This window comes from Castanea sativa, chromosome 2 (assembly GCF_040712315.1).
Source record: "Castanea sativa cultivar Marrone di Chiusa Pesio chromosome 2, ASM4071231v1".
Lineage (NCBI taxonomy): Eukaryota > Viridiplantae > Streptophyta > Magnoliopsida > Fagales > Fagaceae > Castanea > Castanea sativa.
This window is the reverse complement of record NC_134014.1, coordinates 11,934,506-11,956,919: the sequence shown is the minus strand read 5'-3', so window position 1 is coordinate 11,956,919 and position 22,414 is coordinate 11,934,506. Positions and strand designations below refer to the sequence as shown.

The 22,414-nt window shown below is 34.0% G+C and overlaps 2 protein-coding genes across 2 annotated transcripts; both read left to right on the top strand.

Annotated features, from left to right (window-relative positions):
- Nucleotides 1-3,995: 3,995 nt before the first annotated feature.
- On the top strand, nt 3,996-8,665 carry LOC142624435 (importin subunit alpha-2-like). The gene is made up of 11 exons (XM_075798000.1): nt 3,996-4,498; nt 4,679-4,775; nt 4,877-4,968; nt 5,100-5,231; nt 5,339-5,524; nt 5,606-5,769; nt 5,868-5,946; nt 6,972-7,100; nt 7,456-7,583; nt 7,676-8,047; nt 8,166-8,665. Exons 1-10 carry the CDS (start codon nt 4,265-4,267, stop codon nt 8,043-8,045), a joined length of 1,611 nt encoding a protein of 536 aa, XP_075654115.1. The 5' UTR covers nt 3,996-4,264; the 3' UTR covers nt 8,046-8,047; nt 8,166-8,665.
- A 5,086-nt stretch (nt 8,666-13,751) lies between these two features.
- LOC142626509 (uncharacterized) lies at nt 13,752-14,992 on the top strand. Its single transcript, XM_075800346.1, has 2 exons — nt 13,752-14,121; nt 14,340-14,992. Exons 1-2 carry the CDS (start codon nt 14,079-14,081, stop codon nt 14,861-14,863), a joined length of 567 nt encoding a protein of 188 aa, XP_075656461.1. The 5' UTR covers nt 13,752-14,078; the 3' UTR covers nt 14,864-14,992.
- The last annotated feature ends 7,422 nt before the right edge of the window (nt 14,993-22,414 follow it).

Here is a 22,414-nt window from a genome sequence, read left to right as displayed (position 1 = left end):
AGGATAAATATGTAAATTAAAACTCCTACACTTTAAAACCCACAAACTCACGTACGCTTTGCAGTTTCTATCTCACTTTCTATCTCTCATTCTTCTTCAAATTAAAGACATTTATTGTCAGCGGCTCCAACAAATTTCTAGGTTCTATCTTTTGCAAGTTCCTATTTGTTTTCTTTTCTTTGGTTTATGATTGATTTTCTTTGAGCTCTACTTTTTTTTTTTTAATATGTATCACGTTAACTCTTTTTTTTTTTTTTTTTAAATGCAATTTTGAAATGAATGGTTCCTTTATATACTCTACCATTGTACTTCTTAATGAATTGTCATTTCATGTTGTAGGTATTGTGATCCAAAGACAGGGTTGCCTTATGCTACAAAAGAAGTATTCAACCAACAAATTTTCAAGTTCTATCTTTTGCAAGTTCCTCTTTGTTTTCTTTTCTATGGTTTATGAATGACTTTATTTGAGTTCTACTTTTTTTTTTTTAATGTATCACGTTAACTCTTTTTTCTTTTTTTTAAAATGTAATTTTGAAAATTTGATTAATTATCAAAATATAAATGATCAATTACTATTTTCTTCTATTTCCTCACTTCTTTTCTTTTTTCCTTCTTCGTATTTTTTTTTCTTTTTAAGAATTTTTTTTACCATCATTGTATATGTTTTTGGTGATAAATTTTTTTTATTTAGTTATTTATTTAAATAGTTGATGATGTGGTGATTAGATTTTAAAGAGTCCATGATAAAGTCATATTCTAAAAAAATCTTTATCTTCTATTTCCTCACTTTTTTTTTTTTTTCCTTCTTCGTACTTTTTTTTCTTTTTAAGAATTTTTTTTTTACCATCATTGTATATGTTTTTGGCATTAAAGTTTTTTAGTTTTTTTTTACCATCATTGTATATGTTTTTGGCGTTAAATTTTATTTTTTTTATTTAGTTATTTATTTAAATAGATGATGATATGGTGAATAGATTTTAAAGAGTCCATGATAGAATTGAATTCTAAAAAATCTTTATCTTCTATTTCCTCACTTTTTTTTTCCTTCTACGTATTTTTTTTTTCTTTTTAAGAAATTTTTTTTTACCATCATTGTATATGTTTTTGGCGTTAAAGTTTTTTAGTTTTTTTTTTTTTACCATCATTGTATATGTTTTAGGTGTTAAATTTTTTTTATTTATTTAAATAGTTGATGATGTGGTGATTAGATTTTAAAGAGTCCATGATAGCGTTAAATTCTAACTTTGGTTTGTTGATTAATTTTTTTTTTAAATACTTGGTTTAACCCTAATTCTTTTATCTCTCCCAGGTTCACATACGCACAAATTTTTTGGATTGCATTGAGGAGTCATTGGAATGGAATATTAGATAAGTTCAAGTGAGAGACTTTACAAGAATTATTATCAACTAACTGGATAAATATGTAAAAACAAAAAAAGAAAAACAGCCAGTTGAATTCCACTTTCCATGTTTTACTCCTAAAAAAGTGCTTTTAGTTTTAATATGCCAATAACATTTCCCACTTTTTCAATTACCAAATTCTTTTTTTTTTCCTTCACAACCGATTATATTTAAATTTCACTTCCCATGTTTTACTCCTAAAAAAATGCTTTTAATTCGTTCAGTTTTTTCATGTGAGCCTTTTACCTCAACAAAAATAAATAAAACTATTAAACTTTTAGAAAAAAAAAAACTATTTATAATTATCCTCATCCACGATTTCACCCATGTACAAACCCAGTACAAATTTAAAGATTAAACTCCCCATTATCATCAACCAGTTAGCACTTAGCAATCTTGCAGTTACAATTTTATCTTAAGGCAAGTCATCCTTATCCTCACGTCCAATCTTTAATGCTAATTCAAAAAAAAAAAAAAAAAACCAACCTTTCTATGTTAAGAGCTAGAAAGGACTATGATCAAAGCAAAAAACTTGAAAAAAGGCAGAGACGAAGTGCAAAAAAAAAAAAAAAATGCCACCGCTCAAAATAGAATTTAAAAGGTAGGTACTCTAATCTCTCTCTATATTTTGTTATTAACATTTGAGTTTTTGTAGGTGGGAATTTGGTGCTGTGTAGGTGGGAATTTATTGACAAAGATCTGATACAGTATTTTAACTATATGTTAAGCATCCCTGTCTCTTTTTCATGTTCTTTTTAAGTTTTTTGTTTTTTGTTTACTGGCTTCTGTTTGCCAAAATATTCGAAGACCATGATAGCATTTCTTCTGCATGCCTAGAACTTTATTACGCCCAAATATTTTAATTTTATTTTTCCTTTTTCTTTTTAGATTTTAGAATTTCTTATATAATTCTATCAGCAAATTATAACATATTAATTTTGTCGGTTGGTTTTCTTTATACTCAATTAAGTGAAAAGAATTGATGTTCATGACCATGTCTAACTTATTCTTTGAAATTCTTTTTTTTTTTTCCTTTACTTTTTAGATTTTAGAATTTTTTATACAATTTCTTTAGCAAATTATGGCTCCAAAAAACCGTGAATGGGAATATGTTTAAGATCTTACAAATCAAAGTGGATTTCAAATTCATGTATAGTACGAGTGGTATTTTAAAAGTTATGCTCTGATCTCCCACTCACAAAAAAAAAAAAAAAACTTATTGATGTTGAAATCATTAATGAAAAATTTTACAAAAATAAAAAAGTCTCTAAATGCATGCATTCAAAACTTTTAAAAATATCATAGCTTTGCAAGATATACAAATCATTTACCTTTCAAGGCCTTTTCCTCCATTTTTTTCTCATTTGAATTTGGATTCTATAAAAATTGCAAAGTTCTACGTAATGATTTTTATTCTCTCCTCCAAGAATGTAAAAAATTAAAAATTAAAATAAAATTTTAAGAATATTTTAGTTTAAGTTTTTTTTTTTTGGATAAATATTTTAGTTGAAGATGAGTCTTAATTTTGTATCTGACACTAATACGAAGTATTGTTACTTGAATAGCAAATGCTTTGTTGACTTTAAAGTGGTCAAAAAATTATGAATATTTTAATAGTCAATTCTAGATGTTTACATAATTCTTTTAAGATGTTGGAATTAATTATACACTAATTTTTGGTAATTTTTTCTTTATAAATCAAGTAAAGGTAGGAAGAGATGAATCCATTGACAAAAGTTTGTTATTTTTGTATCTTATCATTATAATTACAATTTGTATATTAATGGAAAAAAAATTAAGAAAAAGAAAGTATTGACGTTTAAAAAATAGAAAAGTCTCTAAACATGCATAAAAGACTATTATGTACATTGTAGTACATTTATGTTATTGGCCAATAAGCATTAGTTTGAGGAGCATTCAAATTGGGTATTGTTTCTAAAACTAATTTTCTAATGATATAAACAATTTGACGATCACATTAGAAGAAACTAGCATTTTTGCACGTTCTTGAAGACTCTTCTTTTTATTTTTACTTTTCTCTAAGGGACTACTTTTCATCTATACTAGCCTCTAAGCACGCGCGTGCGTGCTCAGAGGCTCTTCTATTTTTTGGGTAAGGGTTAATTTAGAGTATTTATTATAATTTGGGATTATTACATTTTCCGATCACAAAAAAAAAAAAACCTTAAGCGTGTGATGAATATTATGCGTTAGCAAGTAAAATAATTTTTCATTACACCCCTAGGTTTGTTTTGTGATTGGAAAATGTAGTAATCCTAAATTATAATAAATACTCTAAATTAACCCTTACTCAAAAAACAGAAGAGCCTCTGAGCGCGTGCTCAGAGACTAGTTGTTTTTTAAAGAGTTTTAATCTATGGGTTCTGTTCAGGCTTTACCAGCTGAGTTAACTGCAACTCACTTTTACATTTTCATCTACAGTGGGTTCTATATTCAAGAACCCACCATCCACAATTGGTCAATTTTTTTAGCAATACATACCGGGATGGGGCTAGCATTTGACTTCTTGGTGGGTAAATGTAGTACTTGTATATTTAGCCTTTATATAATCATCATTGTCCAAAAAACAAATTACAAACCTTCTCAGCTCCGTCAATCTGTGTGTCATCATCATCCTTGTACCACACGCCTTTCAATCAAAATTCAAATCCCTCTCTCTACTAGGGTTTTTCTTTCTCCATATCCATCTCCAATTTCAATACCTATATCTATATATATATATACACATACACTCGAAAGTCAAAACCTATATATATACACATACACAGCACATATATAGAGAGAAAGAGAGTAGTAGCGCTAGGGTTTTTGAAAGAATCCAGAAGCAAAGCTTTAAGTAGCCATGTCGCTGAGGCCAAACGAGAGAACCGAGGTCCGCCGTAACCGATACAAGGTGGCGGTGGACGCCGATGAGGGTCGCCGGAGACGCGAGGACAACATGGTGGAGATCCGCAAGAGCAAGCGCGAGGAGAGCTTGCAGAAGAAGCGCCGCGAAGGCCTTCAAGCCACTCACCAGCAATCCTTCTCTTCCTCTCTACACGCCTCCGCCACCACCACCACCACCGTCGAAAAGAGGGTAACTTCTGAGTTCTACTGCTACTCGCATCCAATTCAATGTTGTTGTTGATGATGATGATCCTTGCTTTTCTAGGGTTTCACTCTTTGATCTTTTTAAGCTTGCTTTTTATTAGGGATTTTGGGTTTCTGGGTTTTGATTAAAAACGCTGCGTTTTTGGTTTTGATTGTTGTGGTTCAGTTGGAGAGTCTTCCTTCGATGGTTTCTGGGGTTTGGTCTACTGATAACAACTTGCAATTGGAGGCCACTACTCAGTTTCGGAAGCTGCTTTCTATTGGTATTTTTTTTGTTTATGTATTCTCGTTGATTGTGTTTTATGTAAAATAATGAATGTGATTTGATAGTATATATACTTTTTGTGAAATTATGGAATTTCAGAAAGAAGCCCTCCAATTGAGGAAGTAATTCAATCTGGGGTTGTTCCTAGGTTTGTCGAGTTTCTAGTCAGGGAGGACTTTCCTCAACTTCAGGTTTGTATGGGATTTTTTTTTTTTGGTTTGTTTGTTTGTTTGCGATTTGTGTGGAGGATGTGTATCTTCTTTTGTTGTTTTTGCTTACTCATTTTTTTTTATACATATTATTTTCTGGGTTTGTTATGTAGTTTGAGGCTGCTTGGGCACTTACAAACATTGCATCAGGAACTTCGGAGAACACGAAGGTGGTGATTGACCATGGAGCAGTTCCGATCTTTGTTAAGTTACTGGGTTCTCCTAGTGATGATGTTAGGGAGCAGGTATATATCGGAATGAATGAATTTTTTCTAATTTTTTAAAGCATAGGTTGTGTATTGTTTTAGGCTTTATCTGAGCCCTCGTGGAACCTGTGTATTTATGACTGTAGGCTGTGTGGGCATTGGGAAATGTTGCGGGGGATTCACCTAGGTGCCGTGATCTTGTACTTGGTCATGGAGCCTTGATTCCATTGCTGGGGCAGTTGAATGAGCATGCAAAGCTTTCAATGCTGAGAAATGCTACTTGGACTCTGTCTAACTTCTGCAGGGGCAAGCCACAGCCTGCATTCGATCAGGTAGTTTTCTCATCCTGTTTATCTGATTTCAAGCATAGCTCTGTCTTTGGCAATTTATAACCTTTTAATTTTGATGGGCAGGTGAAGCCAGCACTTCCTGCTCTTGAGCGCCTTGTCCATTCAAATGATGAAGAAGTCTTGACAGATGCCTGCTGGGCTCTCTCTTATCTTTCTGATGGTACAAATGACAAAATCCAAGCTGTTATTGAGGCAGGCGTCTGTGCCCGACTTGTTCAGCTCCTCCTGTGAGTATTTCACATTGTGTTGATCTCCTTGTATCATCTTGTTTCCAGTTATGTATGATATATGCTAACTAATCTAAAACATATGCCTGTTGTTTCAGACATCCATCTCCTTCAGTGCTTATTCCTGCTCTTCGCACAGTTGGAAATATTGTGACAGGAGATGATATTCAGACTCAGGTAAGAGCTTTTCAATTCTGTTTCTTACCTTTGGCTTCTAATAAGTTTGGTCCTTTCCCCAAATAAATTATTTATGGTGGCTTAGAAAATATAAAGATGCTAAACTATTTGCTTAGAAAAAGACTGACTGTCATACAGTGGTACGTACTGTTCCAACTGTAAAAGATTAAATTTAGAAAATAAAAAATTAACATTCTTTTGAGGGTCTGCTAAATGTATGCCCTTAGGGCATACATTAATCATCCATTTTGGGAAAGTTTTTATGGGGAATTGAAAAAAATATCAAAACAGTAAATCAAATTTTCATTTTTCTATAAAAAGTTTCTTAAAATGGTTTACTAATGTATGTCCCAAGGGCACACATTAGTAAAATCCTTCTAATAAGTAGAATAGAGGGAATATTTAATAACTCAGACTAGTCTTTTCACATAGGGCATCTACCCTTCTTGCCATATCGTAGTCATCTGACATCTAAGAAGCAAATAAATAAGGGGAAAATATGTTACAGAATTCTATAACTCCATTTAGTGGGATTCCATGGCCATTGCCAAAAGTGTGTGAAGCATTGCTACATGGGCATAACAGCTTATATCTCTAAATATATAGGTTTTTAAGTGGAGCTTCTGTATGATTAACGTTGCTATCAAATTCAAATTTTCAATGCATTATTGTTTGTGCTTTTGTGCAAAGCTTTTGGGGCAAAAACACTTTTGGAAAGTATTCTTGTTGGACAATTTGGACAACCTCTGACAAGACTGGAAACTCTTGAAAACGTAGAGAGTTAGAATTGCCCAACTTCAATCACAGCCAGTGCAGGTGCCTGTGATTTCAAATCAGAAGGGGGGAAAAAACTAGGTTAAGAGATGCAGAAGTAATTCTTTGCGGTGTTGATTGATTAAAATCTCTTTTCCTGTTGATTGGTTATTCTATTCCTATATGAATAATCTTTTGGCTAATCATTCAATTGAATAACATTTTTGTTTGTTTGTTTATCTTTGATTTTAATGGATAACTTATTTTATCAGTGTATAATCAACCATGGTGCACTGCAATGCCTTTTGAGCCTGTTGACCCATAATCATAAAAAGAGCATCAAGAAAGAAGCTTGCTGGACTATCTCAAACATTACAGCTGGAAACAGGGAGCAAATACAGGTAAGATAGTAAATGACAGCAAGGTCATCTTTTTTTTAAGTAATGTTAAATCTGATACTCATTGTGTATTAATAAGGGATGTTGATGTAAGTTATTTATAAAAAAAAAGGGCATGTCTATATAAGTCTTCACTTTTAGATCAGTACTGCATCAATTTGAATTTCTTTATGAAAAGTTCAAGTTTTTTGAGTTATTGGACCATCAATCATTGATAAAGTCTTAATGTGGCAAACTTATTAAGCTAAAGAGTAGATGTCTTCTCTATGCATCTTATGCAGGCTTCCTTGAGGTAGTTATTTTCAGAGCATACGTTTATACTTGAAAGTAATATTAAATCAATTTTGAAACAATGCAGGCTGTGGTTGAAGCTGGTTTAATTGGTCCCTTGGTCAATCTGCTTCAAAATGCTGAGTTTGATATAAAGAAAGAGGCAGCATGGGCAATTTCAAATGCTACTTCTGGTGGTACTCATGAACAACTCAGGTAATGATCTTTTACTTTCTCTTTTTGCCCCTTTTAATTCTTTTTTCAATAGATTAGATAATATGACTAACCTTGTCTTTTATTGGTGATAGGTACCTGGTGAGTCAGGGGTGTATAAAACCATTGTGTGATCTTCTTGTTTGCCCTGATGCAAGGATTGTCACTGTTTGTTTAGAAGGGTTGGAAAACATTCTGAGGGTTGGGGAAGCAGAGAAGAGTTTGGGTAACTCTGGAGAGGTTAACTTATATGCACAGATGATAGACGATGCCGAGGGATTGGAGAAGATTGAAAATCTACAGAGTCATGACAACAATGAGATCTATGAAAAGGCAGTCAAGATTCTGGAAACATATTGGATGGAGGAGGATGACTCATTACCTCCAGCTGATGGTTCCCAGCCGGGCTTCGGCTTTGGGGGCAATGAGGTTCAAGTTCCATCAGGTGGATTCAACTTTAGCTGAAGGTAGTATAACCATTCAACTCTGTCTGTGAATATCTACTATCTAGGATAGCCTAGATAGGAAGTCATGATGTGTACCTTGTGTTTACTTACCTCATTTTCTTTGCCCAAAAAAAAAAAGAGAATTGCAGGGACTAAATTCCTGCTGGGGAAGGCAAAGTATATGTTGGGTCAGGTCAGGTCAGGGCACTTCGCGGTGTCACATTTCAGTCTGGTCCTGTGTCCGTTGTGGTCTTCAAAGAGGTGCCAAGGTGGGTCAGTTTAATACTACCGTGTCCAAATAAGGAGGGGGTAGGTGGGTTTCATTGTGGCATGATGGCCTAGTCAGCTGTTTTTGGTGTTTTCACCTGGTACCATGATGCTGTGGAAGGTGTCCCTAAGTTCATTATTGCATACGCAGGGTCCCAATGGATGTACTGGTGGTGGGTGGGGGTTTGAATGCGTTTTGAGTCAATTTTTCCCCAGAGTCATGTATTAGTTGTTCCTAGTCTGCATTTGTTTTGTCTTGTTGGGTGGATATATAGTATCCAGACACAGTTTCTGGTGTCTTGAAGTAAGAGTTAAATGCTATTTTTTGTGTGATGATCTCATAATTGTTATAGTTATTATATCTTTGATTTAGCCTCTGATAAAAATAAAACCATCCTACCTCCTACGAGTTGTTGAATAATAAAGTGCTTCAAGTCACTGAAACTTGACAGTTATGGTTTGGATATGGGGGAATACTTAGTAGTCTGGGAGCAATGCTCTCTCCTCTCATGAGCTTCACACAGGGGATCCACAATGGGGTTCACTCCTAATGTGAAAGGAGGGAGCATTGCTCCCGGACTACCTAGATATGGTGGAATAGTCAAGTTATTGTGCCCATGCAATTACTATTTGGTTATGTAAAAGTTGAAATAGCAAAAGCAGAGGATTTTTTTTAATTTTTTATCTTTTTACTTTTTAACCATTTTAACTGATTCGTCTCATGACAAATGGTAATAGCATGATAATAGCAAGTACAGGTTTGCCTATTCGCTATAGTTGCGTCTGATTAGCCGTAATGTAATTTATATTATAGTCACATTATGATAATATTTACATTATGGTGTTTGAATCCTTTTTTTTTTTTTTTTTACTTAAGATTACCAAATATTTCATATTATGGTCTTATTGCTTTATTAAATGGTTGCAATCTTATATTACCTATTTGCGGAAAATATAATAAATATCCAATTGACAAGATTGCCCATGCTAATAAATTATATATATATAATTGTTCAAATATATTTTCAGAACCTAGCCTATCTTTTTCTTCAAATTCAAACCCTGTTCTCCCTTCGGATTTAACCCCATGGCCTAGATAACTCCGAGCTAATTTTGCTGCTGGAGGTCAAAGATCTAGCTACTTGGTAGATCGTGTTGTTCAGTTATAGGGGACGATCTCATCGAGGTCTTTGAAGGGGACCATATTGACATTGTTGCTCTTTTTCCTAGTGACTTTTATTCCAACAATTGCCTCATATTTTCAGGTACATAACACAGCACAATCTCTCTCTCTCTCTCTCTCTCATTGGGAAACAGTGGGGTGGAGTTACTTCTCTAAATGATTGGAATGTCTTCATGGATTGGAATGTCTATGAAGACGAGTTTTGATTTTTGTAATCTTGGATTTTCAGTAATTTTGTTTGAGGAAGAGATAGTTCCTAGGCTATGAGAGTGTCGGAAGGGAGATGGATGAAGGGGGATTTTTTTCTCCCCTTATATATATATATATATTCAGTTTGGATTAGGGCTGTCCAAACAACCCACAGAGCTGACCCACTTGGCCAAACAGACCAAACCTGAACTGTCTATCGCCCGATCTGATTGATGACGGGTCCATGCTTTCCAAAACAGATTCGAGCGGGTCCAGTGTGAGTTCGTCCTCCAAAACCCAAGCCACCCTACCTGACCATGATATAAATGGATTAAAGATTGTTTTTCATAACTCACTCTCAGATCTTCTACTTTCACTCTCTCCTCTCACGATCTCTCTACTCTTTGCCAATCTCTATTCTTCATTGATCTTTGCTCTTTGTTGTTGATCTTTGTTCTTCAACCGCAACGTAGCCAGCTCATCTTCGCCTCCATCTCTTAGGTTTGATCTTTCTTTATTGTCTCTTAGGTTTGGTTATCTATGGAATTGTTGGCTATTGTTGTTTTTTGTTCTTTGGATTTGTGGATTTGTTCTTTGGGTTTATATATTTGCTTTTTGCTTTTTGGTTTTGTAGATTTGTTGATTTTGTTCTTCAAGAATCAAACTTAAGCGTTTGATCTTTGTATTTCGGTCGAAATCAAAGCTGATAGTTGTCCTCTAGAGCTTGATTTAACTCGACCTGTGGCTATTCACAGTCGGCAGCGGGTTTGGAATTTCTTCACCCGATCTGACTGGGACAGTTGTGGGTTAGGCACAAACCTGACCTGGAATGACCTTCTGAACAACCCTAGTTTGGATGGTGAGAAAGTGAAAGAAATTTAATTTGTATTTGAGTTGTTTGGTTTACAAGAAAGTGATGGAAAGTGAAATAAAATTTTGTTTAGTTATTTTTTTGTGTGTTTTTTAATATATAAATTTTGAATGGATATTTTTGGATAATCTCGGTATATGCATTTAGTTTGGATAGTGAGAAAGTGAAGTGTTAGTCACAAACTCTTCTTAAAATGATGTAATTATTTTGTAACAAAGTATAGTTGATACAATATATTAGATTTTTTAGATTAAGCTATCTATATTTGTTATTTGAAAGTATTTTTAAAAAAAATTTCCTTCAAGGAAATATGATGCATTTTACATTCAATTATTATATCAGGTGAGATATTTTGCAAATAATGTAATATGTAGTTAGAATTTGTTTCTAGTACTTCTTACAAACGGTTCATCTTCTATATGTCTTGAATGACCTAAAGAGTAAGCAAATATAAATCACTTATATTAGAAAAGAAAAATACAGGATTTTAATAATATAATAAAAATGTAATTTATAAAAAACCTACCAACATTATGCTAAAAATGTGACTTAATTGTCAATGAAGCAGTTTTTCTTTCTACACAAACCTCTCTTTTTACATCTCTGAAGTTGACCGAATGAACATAAATGGATAGAATAGATGAAAATGGACCGAATAGACTGAAATGGATAGAATGGGCCAGAATGGTATGTTGATATGACTTAATAATAGCGTTGTAACAATAAATATTATGCTTCAACTTTTAAAAATTATATATATTTTGCCCGTTTGGATTCAACGTTTTCACGTTGCGTTTTGAAGCCCCGCGTTTTCAGTTTTTTTTTTTTTTTTTTTTTTTTTTCCAAGCCGTAATTGTTGACTAATTCCTCATGAACAGTGCATCCGTGCACTGTTCATGGACCCACAAATTTCATTTTTCAGCAACTTTTTCATTAAAAATGGGTCCCGCGGTACTATTCACACATTTTAAAATTATTTTGTTACAGTGTTTTCAGTTTTCAGTTTTCAGTTTTCAGCAATAAGTTCTATCTAAACGGACCCATTATGTTCAAAATTTAGATACGAAGGAAAAAGGTTTAGTCAAACAAAAACTACATTTCAATTATAATAACTCATATGCATGCTTCTATTTGAAAAAATTGTATCCCTAAGAACATCATAAGCATCATATATATTGTGATAAAACCATTTATCTGTTTTAGTGACCCCATAAAAAAATGTAGTACCAATTACCATGGAAAAGTTGGATGATAAACCAATTATTTATCTATAATTTTGGGCCTTTTTGTAATGATGGCCTTAGATCTCCTAAGCCAAAGTTGGTTATGTTTGAAAGAAAGCATTAGCATTTTTGCTTAAATAATAAAGAGTAATTAGAGTATTAACATTAGGTGTACCAAATGCTAATATTTAGCGTTTAGTACACCCAACACCAAAAAACCTCTCACATTAAGTGTTTTAAATGCTAAAATTTTTAGCATTTATGAACAATATTGTTTCAAATTTGAAAATTTGAAATGGTAATGATAGAAATGGTAAAAAAAAAATTGGTTTTTTTTTATTCTCCTCTTTCTCTCTCTCTCTCTCATGCTTTTCACAATTAAACTCTCCTCTCTTCCTTAGCCTCTCTAATCTTTCCATTCAGCCACCAAGTCGCCAATCTTGCCATTCTTGTCGGTGATGGTGATCTCTATGTGTGGTGATGGATCACAGTGGGTTGTCAACGGTGGTGGTGGTGGTGGTAAGTTGTGGGTTTGAGTCTTTGAGGTGGTGGTGGTGTTGATGGGTTTTGATGGTGGTGATGATGAGTTTTGGGTTTGATGGTGATAGTAGTGGGTTGTGGATATGATGGTGTTAGTGGTGATTTTTGTGAAGATGGCAGTTGTGATGGGTTGTGGATATGATGGTGATAGTGGTGATTTTTGTGAAGATGGTGGTTGTTTGGTTTATAAGAGTGATTGAGATGCAATCATATAGAAAATGTCATATTATATATATATATATATATATATATATATATATATATATATATATATATATATATATATATATATATATAAAGGGCAATAATGGCATCAATTACACTTTTAAATAATTGAGCATTAATTATACTTAACTAAATTAAACTTCTGAAATCATGTCCATCCTTCTTCCTTTTTCTTCTTTTTGAATATTTTTAAGGGAGAGAAAAAAGCACAAACAACAGTTGGAGATTTGGAGTAGGGTAAATGCTAGAATAGAAGCACTAAAAAGTAACCAAGTATGGCAACCCGACATCATTACGCACAAGCGACCTAGAAAACTAGTATTTTTTCTATTACAATATGAGAGAGAGATACCAGTAGTTCTAGCATTTTGCTAGGTGATGGAACCTGGAACCGGCAAACAATAGAGGCAGGGGTGGAGCCAGGGGGGGTCGGGCCTAAAAATACTCTTAGTTATTATAGCTAATATTTATTAAATACCACTGCATACTTTTTGTTTTGGGTTTATTTGGTCTTAAAACAAAGCATAACTTCTAAATGAACCGTTGAGGAACCTTAAGTCCTCTACTAGCATGCCTAGCATTGAATTTTTTATTTTGTCCTTACCATATTATAATTTGAACATTTTATGGGTATTAACCAAAATAATAGAAATTCACAAATATAACTCAGAATTTATTTAACTTCTAATAGTTTCATTCATAACTTGAGTTTCAGCTCTAAAAAAATTAAAAAATAGATCACTCTTTTGACAAATATCTCAAAAGATAAATACAATATTATGAATAAGCTTTTTTTTTTTTGTTGTATAATTACATTAAATATCACTTAGAATTGTAATGAATAACTTTTAATTTTTCAAATTGGTCTCAAATATTATATATTCACATAGTGTGTGTAAGTGCGTGTATTATATATAAATTTAGCCCCCCCCCCCCCTCCAACTCAAAGCCTGGCTTCACCACTACATAGTGGGGACTAGCGGCGTGATGGGAAGGTGGAATATGCAGATTAGTTAGTTAGTTAGTTAGTTTTATTTTTATTATTAACTTTTTTTTTAATAGATTGGTGATATGTGGTAATTTGGATTTTGGAATGTCTTAGAAGGAAAATTTGGGTTTTTCCTTTAGAGGGCCACGAGCTGGAGAATGGGTCATCTCATAGTTTTATTTTTTATTATTTTGGTCTTTATGTTTGAAAAAAAAAAATTGTACCAATTAAATTACGTAGGTTATCTTGGATTGCTTTAACAATTTGAGACAAATTCTGAAATTTGAAGGGCGCCAAGGTGTAATATTTTTGGGTAAATACATGGGCATTGAGACAAAAGTTGCTGTTCGGTTAAGAAAAATATGAGTTATTATAATTACTCTTTGAAATAGGAATGCGAATTACGAATACGAATGGGAATAGGGTTTCTAATTACGTGAAAAAGAAGCACACCCACTTTATAAATAGGTTTCTATAGTAAAAAAGAAAAACAAATACTCTGGAGATTCAAGTAGGGTTCCAAGTTGTAACCTGAAAATTGGAGTATCTCCTTCACAACGAAAGCCATGGGAGGAGGAAAATTCAAGTCCTTAGCGCGCAAGTTACTAGGTATATATGAACTACAAAGCTTTGTTTCTGTTTTTGTGTTTCTTTATGAGTAAACTGCTTTGAACTACAAAGTTAAAAACCATAGGTTTTGACATGTTACATACATACGTTTTTTCATTGTATTTCACAGAGCTTTATTTTTACTTCCTTATATGTAATAGTTAGAATGTTGTTTTGATTTCGATACTTATTTTGTACGTATATATAATTTTTCTTAGGAAAGTCAAAATCAAAAGCTTCGAAAGCCGAAGCCGAACCAACACAACCTAGCAGTAGTGCTCAAATAGATTCATCCGATAGTGAATCTGAACTTCAATCCAACAGGGAACCTGAACTGCAGTCCGACAATGAATCAATTCATCATGATCAGTCAGACGAGGACCCAGTTGTGTCTCAACAAAGCACTGAAACCGTTCACAATGATGATTCCGAAGAAGAAATATCGTCCATTCAGCCATATTATCCTCAGAATTATAATCAAGATCCTTGGTATAACGCTCCACCCTCGAATTACAATGATGGTATGAGTGTGTACCCGCCTTCTAAGAGCTATGCTTCTACGAGTGATCAGAATTATGCTCAACAATTTGTTGATCAATTTTTTGAAGTTCCTGGTGATGATGCTAGTTTTGTTCCTCATCAAACTGAAAGCTATGCTTCTGCAAGTAATCAGAATTATGCTCAACAATTTGTTGATGATTTTTTTAATCTTCAACTTTATCCCCATTCCTCAACGGACTGAGAGATTTGCTTCTGCTAGTGACCAGAATGTTGATCAAATTTTTTATGTTAAACTTTACTACCTTGATTTAGCTAGGTTTGATTATTATTTTGGATATTATGTTTTCTCGTAGTTAAAGTTGAATTGGATGCTTATAATAATATGTTTAGTTTTTTTTGTTATTTAATTATCTGAAGTTATATACTTTGAATGGTTAATTTTTATTTTAAATACCATAATATTGTATGTGCATTCTTTAGTACATGTTTATGAGGTATTTATGTGTTCGCGGCTGAATTAAACCAAGTCAAAATCAGCAATTTTTTTTAATTGAAAAATATATGGATGGGGTATAGTGATGATCATGTTATTATGATTGTGTCATTGATCTTGATTTTGAATCTTAACTAATATCTTTTAAAAAATCATTTAATTAAAATTAATTATTTTCTAAATATCCTTTAGCCTTAAACTAACCCAAATAACAAAATTATGGTTCAAAATTCATATGGAATTCAAAAACTTAATAGAAAATTGCTACAAAAGCAAAAAATAATAAATAAATATATCAAGAACAATTTTCAAGTTCACCTTGCAAGGCAATTTTGGCATAGTAAACATTGGAATTTGGACTTTATTATATATTGATGCTAAAATTGTTGCATTAAGAATCATCTTTCAAATGATAGCACTTTTATCTCAATATTATTTTTGAATGAAAAACTTAAAGCCTACATACTGACACTTGTTTAAGCTTTGTTCAAACTTGAAAATTTGCTATTTTTTTAGATAAAATTGAATTTATCATCATGGAGAGTCTTATACTCATCCAAATCTCATCACAAAGCCCTCCCCTCCCTCTCTGTAAATGGAGGAGGGGTTCACAGTTCAAAGCACCCTTATTCCCTTAAAGCTCTATAGGATGCAACTGAGCATAATCATTACGTATCCAATGATCCTTTCAATGGGCAACCGAGTCTTTCATTGCTTCCCCTCTAGACCTCTTGTCTGGGAAATTCCAATATGTCATATCGTTATCATAATGTCAAATGCTAGATCTTTTACTTTCATAAAAAAAACATTTAGTCTCTTGTTTTTTATTAGAAAAATGTTTGAATGTTCATATGAGATTCTTGAAATGTTCATTTAGATCTTTTACTCTTCTAAATAACATGCAATCTCATATTTTCCCTGGAAAATTGCATGAATGTTCATATGAGATCTTTGAAATATTTGCATACTTAAACTAGATCCCTACTAATAATATGCTTGTCTATGTTTACATACAATATTCACTATAAGTCGTACAATGTCAATGCTCACGTGTTCAAATGTTTTTCAATAAACTGTATGTTGGTGCTAGCATAATAATAATGAAAATAACACAAAAAGAAAACATTTGAATATTATTTTTTTGAGGAAAATTATACCACTATTAAAACTGGAGTGCGACACTTGTTCTCTTTAAGGAGATTTGAGCCCTTGGTTATTTAATCTTTGTAACCAATGCAGACCTTCTCAAGCCCTCGGTTGGCTAATTCGTAACCGATGCAGACCTTCTCTGACTTGACTCCCCCAGGATACAATACTAATATCGTATGGCTAAAACAATCTCTACAAAAGGTGTTGAAGCTCAAAACTTCACCAGAAAGAATACCCCCAATAAATGTTGTATAACTAGAATAACCTCTACATAAGGTGTTTAAGCTCAAAGCTCCATCAAAAATAACACCCGCTTGGAAATTGATTACCTAAACTAATTTGATTAATAGTTCCATTATTTTTATGTAGTGAGTGTTACAAGTTTAATTGCTGGATATTATGCAAATGAGCTAAAGCTACACATTTGATTAGATAAAGAATTTATGAAGAAATAAATAGGCTCAAACACCTTCTCCTTTCACCTCCTTCTCGTACGTATCTAACCCAATATCTATTTCAATACATTTCATCCCATTAAGCACCACACTTAAAAACAATAAAAGAACCTCTCTCATTTTTAATGTAAGATTAAACATTGCACTAACTCCATATTTTCTGGGACCCTACATTAATGCCAAGGTGGTCACAGGACCACAAGAACACATGATAAAAATATTAGGTTTCACCTTTAACCCTAGCTAGAAATTTAGCTGCACATAAAAACAATGCCAATTGTCTAAAAAATAAAACCAAAGATTAAAAAAAAAGTTCTAGGGTTTTTCCTCTACTATAACTTCAACCTCCTCTAAAAGAAAAAAGAGAAAATCTCTCAAATTTATGATGAGAATCCCTTGATTTTAATTCGGAATTTAATCCACTATTAGCTTCCAACCCACTTTTGACCTTCAAAAATATTATTTTGGAATTTTCAATAAACTACAAAGTTTTAGATCTTAAAGTCTTCTTTCCGTGGCCACAAGAATCTGGTCAATCCGACATCTATGCAAGAAGTTATGGCAACAATACTAAAGTAGTTTGATTTCATATCAAGATTTTTCCAATTTTGGCTTGAACGAATTTTTTTCTTCCCTTTTTTATTCTCACACGTTCTTTCCAACTTATTAGGTTTCACTTCTAACCCTAGCTAGAAATTTAGCTGCACATAAAAACAATGCCAATTGTCTAAAAAAAAACGAAAGATTAAAAAAAAAGTTTTACGGTTTTTCCTCTACTATAACCGCAGCCTCCTCCAAAAGAAAAAAAGAGAAAATCTCTCAAATTTAGGATGAGAATCCCTTGATTTTAATTCAGAATTTTGTCCATTGTTAGCTTCCAACCCACTTTTGACCTTCAAAAATATTATTTTGGAATTTTCAGTAAACTACAAAGTTTTAGATCTTCAAGTTTTCTTTCTGTGGCCACAAGAATTAGGTCAATCCGACATCTATACAAGAAGTTATGGCAAAAATATTGAAACAGTTTGTTTCCATATCAGGATTTTTCCAATTTTGGCTTGAACGAATTTCTTTCTTCCCTTTTTTATTCTCACACTTTTTTTATTTATTTAGGCCTCGTTTGGGAGGAGGGAAGGGAATGGAATGGAATGAAAAGGAATGAAAAGAATAATTTTAGAATATTCTTCCCTTCTCTTATTTGAGAGTTTTAATGGAGGAAATGGAAAGTCCATTCCCTTGTTTGGGAGTTTAAGTGAGAGGGAATGAAATGGGTAGGAGGGAGCACTCATTCCTCTCTATTCCCTTGAAACCTCAAATTTTCATTCCCCCCGAAATTGGGAGGAATGAGAGGGAATGAAATTAGATTTAATGAATTTTTTACTAAAACTCCCAAAATACCCTTATATATTCAACCTTTTATTTTAAAATAGGGGTCTAATAGTAATATTGTCATAAAATGATTTCATTATATTCCCTCCATGTTACTCCCAAACAAGATTACTTACATTCCATTCATTTTCATTCATTTCCATTCCTTTCCATTCCTTTATTTAAAACATCCAAACACGGTTACTTAATTCCATTCCATTCCATTCTTTTCCATTCATTTCCCTTACTTAAATACATTCCATTCCTTTCCTTTCCCTCATGATCATTCCATTTCCTTCCCTTATGAACTCCCAAACGGAGCCTTAATACTTCAAAAATCATGCTTCAACTTATCTTGACCCTTGGATTATCCTAATAGCATGTTTGTATGACTAGCTAAATAGTTTTAATCTCTTACAATAGAAAAATGCACATAATGAGTATATTTTTTAGAAATATTTCAAACTCACATATTTACGTGTAATTAAACATGAAATTGATATGATATTGCCTACCAAGACTAAGATAATAGTGGAATTTTAAGCAATCAACAAACCTGACCTGGAAAAAAAATAATTATTATATATAAATTTTAACAATTTTATGAATTTTTTTTTTTACTTTAAAAAAAAAATGGTGACTACCCAAAAATTTTTTTAGGCCCACCATATTTAAATTTTGGACAAAATTTGGCAAAAAAATTAGTTGCAACTAAGACTACAACTCATTTTAATATATATATATATATATAATAAATGTGAATTTTGACAAATCCATCATTAGATTACATTTTATATCCTTCGTGCTTGCAAAATATCAATAAAATCAAAGATCAATAGTTATGTTATCAATTAAATGTTTAAACTCTGAGTTTTTGTAGTCCAAAATTATATATAAAAAATAAGTTTATAGATTAAATAATAAATAACATCCGATTAATATGAAAGTTAACATGTATTTATTATATATATATATATATATAAAATAAATAACATCCGATCAATTGTAAAATATTTTACATGTAAAAATTTTATTGTAAAATATTTTTCAAGTATTTGGAATGACAAATCACATGAAAAATGCAAGTCACCACCAACCAACCCCAAATGAGCAAAAACCACCACCAACCACCACCAAAAGAGCATAAACCATTAAGCACGTGTTCAGAGGCTCTTTTATTTTATTTTTTTGTAAAGGTTAATAATTTACATTTATTATAATTTGAGATATTATATTTTTTAATCACAAAAAATTTCTAAGGGTGTGATGAGTAATATGTGTTTGTGGGTAAAATAATTTTACAATTCATTTTTTTTTATTGAAGAGTTTTTAACCGTGTAGTTATCCACAAATTTGTAAAAAGAAATGGCTAGGGTAGACTTTTTTGGATAGAAAGTGGGATAGTGTTTTTTTTTTTTTTTCAAATTAAAAACGTAGGTAGATAACTTTTTTTTTATCAGGGTAGATAACTCTTTTTTGATACAATGTGGGTTTTTTTTATTAGGTTTCCTGTTTTTAAATTTTAAAAAGAAGTTAAAAGCAGTTTAAATTATAATTAAACTTGTTCTATATAGTTTTTATTTTTTGGATAAACTTGAGGTTATTTTTTGAAAAATGATTTGAAGATAAAAGTGAGAATGATTTTTTTTAAAAGAAAAAAAAATAACAACAATAAACGTATAGTTGCTTTAAAGAAGTGGATTAGTGGAAAAGTGATCTTATTTTGTAGGAAATGTTTTAGGTGAGAATTAAAGATATATTTTTACAGTGTTATCCTCAAGTTTTGCCCCTACTTAAACGTAGGCAGTAGGGATATTTTGGAATAAAAAAAATTCGGTCTAAACAAAGGAAACCTCTTAAATAGTAGTATAGTTAATTATATTTCCTAAAAAAATTTTAAAATTTGAAAGAGAGATCAATTATTTTTTAAAATTTTTTATTTTCATAATTATTATATGTGTGTGGGGCAAAAGGATCCTGATGGGAACGTGGGCCTTTTGGGCCTTGTTAAGGGAGGCCGACTTGACCCTGGGGTTAGAGATTGTTGGTGTTATGGGTCGGCCTATACGCCGAGGATCCGAGGATCCAGCCGAGGATGGTTTTCCCCTCGGACTGACATTAAAGAGCCTGAGACTTCATGGTAAAGGTTAGGGAATGACACGGTCAAGACCAATGGTTAAAGGGAGAGAACCCTTGAATGTCCTAGAAGCGCCGATGTTGGAAGAATATCAGAAGTAAAGGCTGCTACCTCCACATTAAAGACCCTGCACCTACCACCCTGGCCGCATTAATGAGGAAGTGACACTTAAACAGTGGAAGGGAAACTTCTAGTTACTGTTCAAAGGCACTAAGAAAAGAAATATCTAGGCTAAGGGGGGAATTGGGGGCAACACGTGGATAAAGTATTAAAAAGAGGAGTATTTAAGGAGGGACCTGGGACAGAAACGGGACGGAACTTTTTGTAACCTAAAAAGAAAAAGAAAAAGAGAGAGAGATATATAAGATAAGAACAGCTCTCGGCTTACGTCCGAGGAGGCCTATTTACATTACTCCTTTTTGTTTCCAAGTACTTGCGATCTTTAGTTTGTCATTTCATCCTCATACACTTCTAACCTGGGTTTCCAGCCCACACTCTACAAATTCATATTGTTTAAGGCTCATTGGGCCTGAGCCCATAGCTGTTCTTGGGTCCAGGTGCAATTGTGCTCTTACAATTGGCGCCGTCTGTGGGGATCTAGTCTAGAAGTAGTAGGGATATTATGGCAGGCTTAGGCTCTCATCATGCAGAGTCACAAGGATCACAACCGGAAGATCATTTCGAACGTCTTGAACAACGTAGGGATCGTGAGGGAAGCGTCCATACAGAATATCCAGGGGCTAGCCATACTCGTGGAGGGGGTAGCACTACCCACGATGAGGGTTCTAAATCCATGCAGAAAGAAATCTATCGTTTAAAGAAGAAGTTACGCCGTGCTAAACGTAAGGTTTCCCCCTCCTCGTCTAGTTATTCCTCAGAGAAGGATAGGAGAGTTGGCTACAGTTCGAGGTCATATTCCCCCACCAGCGCAACATCCTCTGGTGAGGAGAACGACCAGCCAACCCGCGGACGTAAGAAGCTTCGTTCTAGGGGCTTAGGCAACGATACCATGAGTAGGGCGTTGCACCAACTCTCTAAGTCTCCGTTTTCACGGAGGATTGAGAGGGGAAGGCTTCCCAGGAGGTTCACCCAGCCCACCTTTACCATCTATAATGGCCGGACTGATCCGGTGGAACACGTGAGTCACTTCAACCAAAGGATGGCAGTGCACTCTCATAACGAGACTTTGATGTGTAAAGTCTTCCCCTCCAGCTTGGGACCTGTGGCTATGAGATGGTTTAACGGTCTCAAATCGGGGTCTGTAGGCTCGTTCGGGGAACTAACTAGGGCATTTGCTTCGCGGTTCATTACTTGTAGCAGAGTCCCTCGGCCATTGGACTCGTTGCTATCCATGGTCATGAAGGAAGGGGAGACACTAAAAGCATACTCCGACAGATACTGGGAGATGTTTAATGAAATAGACGGCGACTTTGATGAGGTGGCGCTTAATACCTTCAAGGTGGGCCTCCCTACTGATCACGACCTACGAAAGTCTTTGACGAAAAAGCCCGTCCGCAGCGTACGCCGTCTTATGGATCGTATTGATGAATATAAAAGGGTGGAGGAAGATCGGCGAGCGGGGAAAAGGAAAGGAGAAGGTTATCCCGCAGAGAGAAGGGATTTCGGGTCGGACGGATACCACAACAACAAGCCAAGAAGGGATTACTTCGGACAATCCGGCTCGGCATACCCAGTGGTAAATGCGTGTTCCGAGAACCGGTGCATCGGTTGTTAGAAAAAGTTCGTAAAGAGCCCTTCTTCGGATGGCACTGGCAAAATGGCAGTGACCCCGCGAGAAGAAATCAAAACCTTTTCTGTCGGTACCATCGGGATGTGGGCCACACTACCGAGAAATGTCGGACCCCGTGGAACCATTTAGAACGGCTTGTCGGTGAGGGAAAGTTAAAGCGGCACTTGTGTCGGCCACCGGGCAGTCGGTCAAGTTGGTTCAAACAACCGGAGGAATAGTTCATCTCGGCCGGCATTGGGGACGATTAATGTTATCTTCGCCGCACTGGTAGGACCGGCTCAGGTCCCACTAGGGTTATGGCGGTTTCCCATTCGCAGGCCGAGGATGTGGGTAGCAGGCCGAAGAGATTAAAGAGCACTTTACCTGTCTTGGGTTTCTCCGAGGAGGATAAAGTAAGGACTATCCAGCCCCATGACGATGCTCTTGTGGTTACCCTCAGG

Bases quoted from the DNA above. Each gene is read 5' to 3' on its own strand.
- LOC142624435 (XM_075798000.1), top strand. From the start codon at position 4,265: ATGTCGCTGAGGCCAAACGAGAGAACCGAGGTCCGCCGTAACCGATAC. The intron at 4,969-5,099 runs GTTTGTATGGGA...TTTGTTATGTAG, and splicing joins AGGACTTTCCTCAACTTCAG to TTTGAGGCTGCTTGGGCACT. The intron at 5,525-5,605 runs GTAGTTTTCTCA...TTTGATGGGCAG, and splicing joins CACAGCCTGCATTCGATCAG to GTGAAGCCAGCACTTCCTGC.
- LOC142626509 (XM_075800346.1), top strand. From the start codon at position 14,079: ATGGGAGGAGGAAAATTCAAGTCCTTAGCGCGCAAGTTACTAG. The intron at 14,122-14,339 runs GTATATATGAAC...AATTTTTCTTAG, and splicing joins CTTAGCGCGCAAGTTACTAG to GAAAGTCAAAATCAAAAGCT.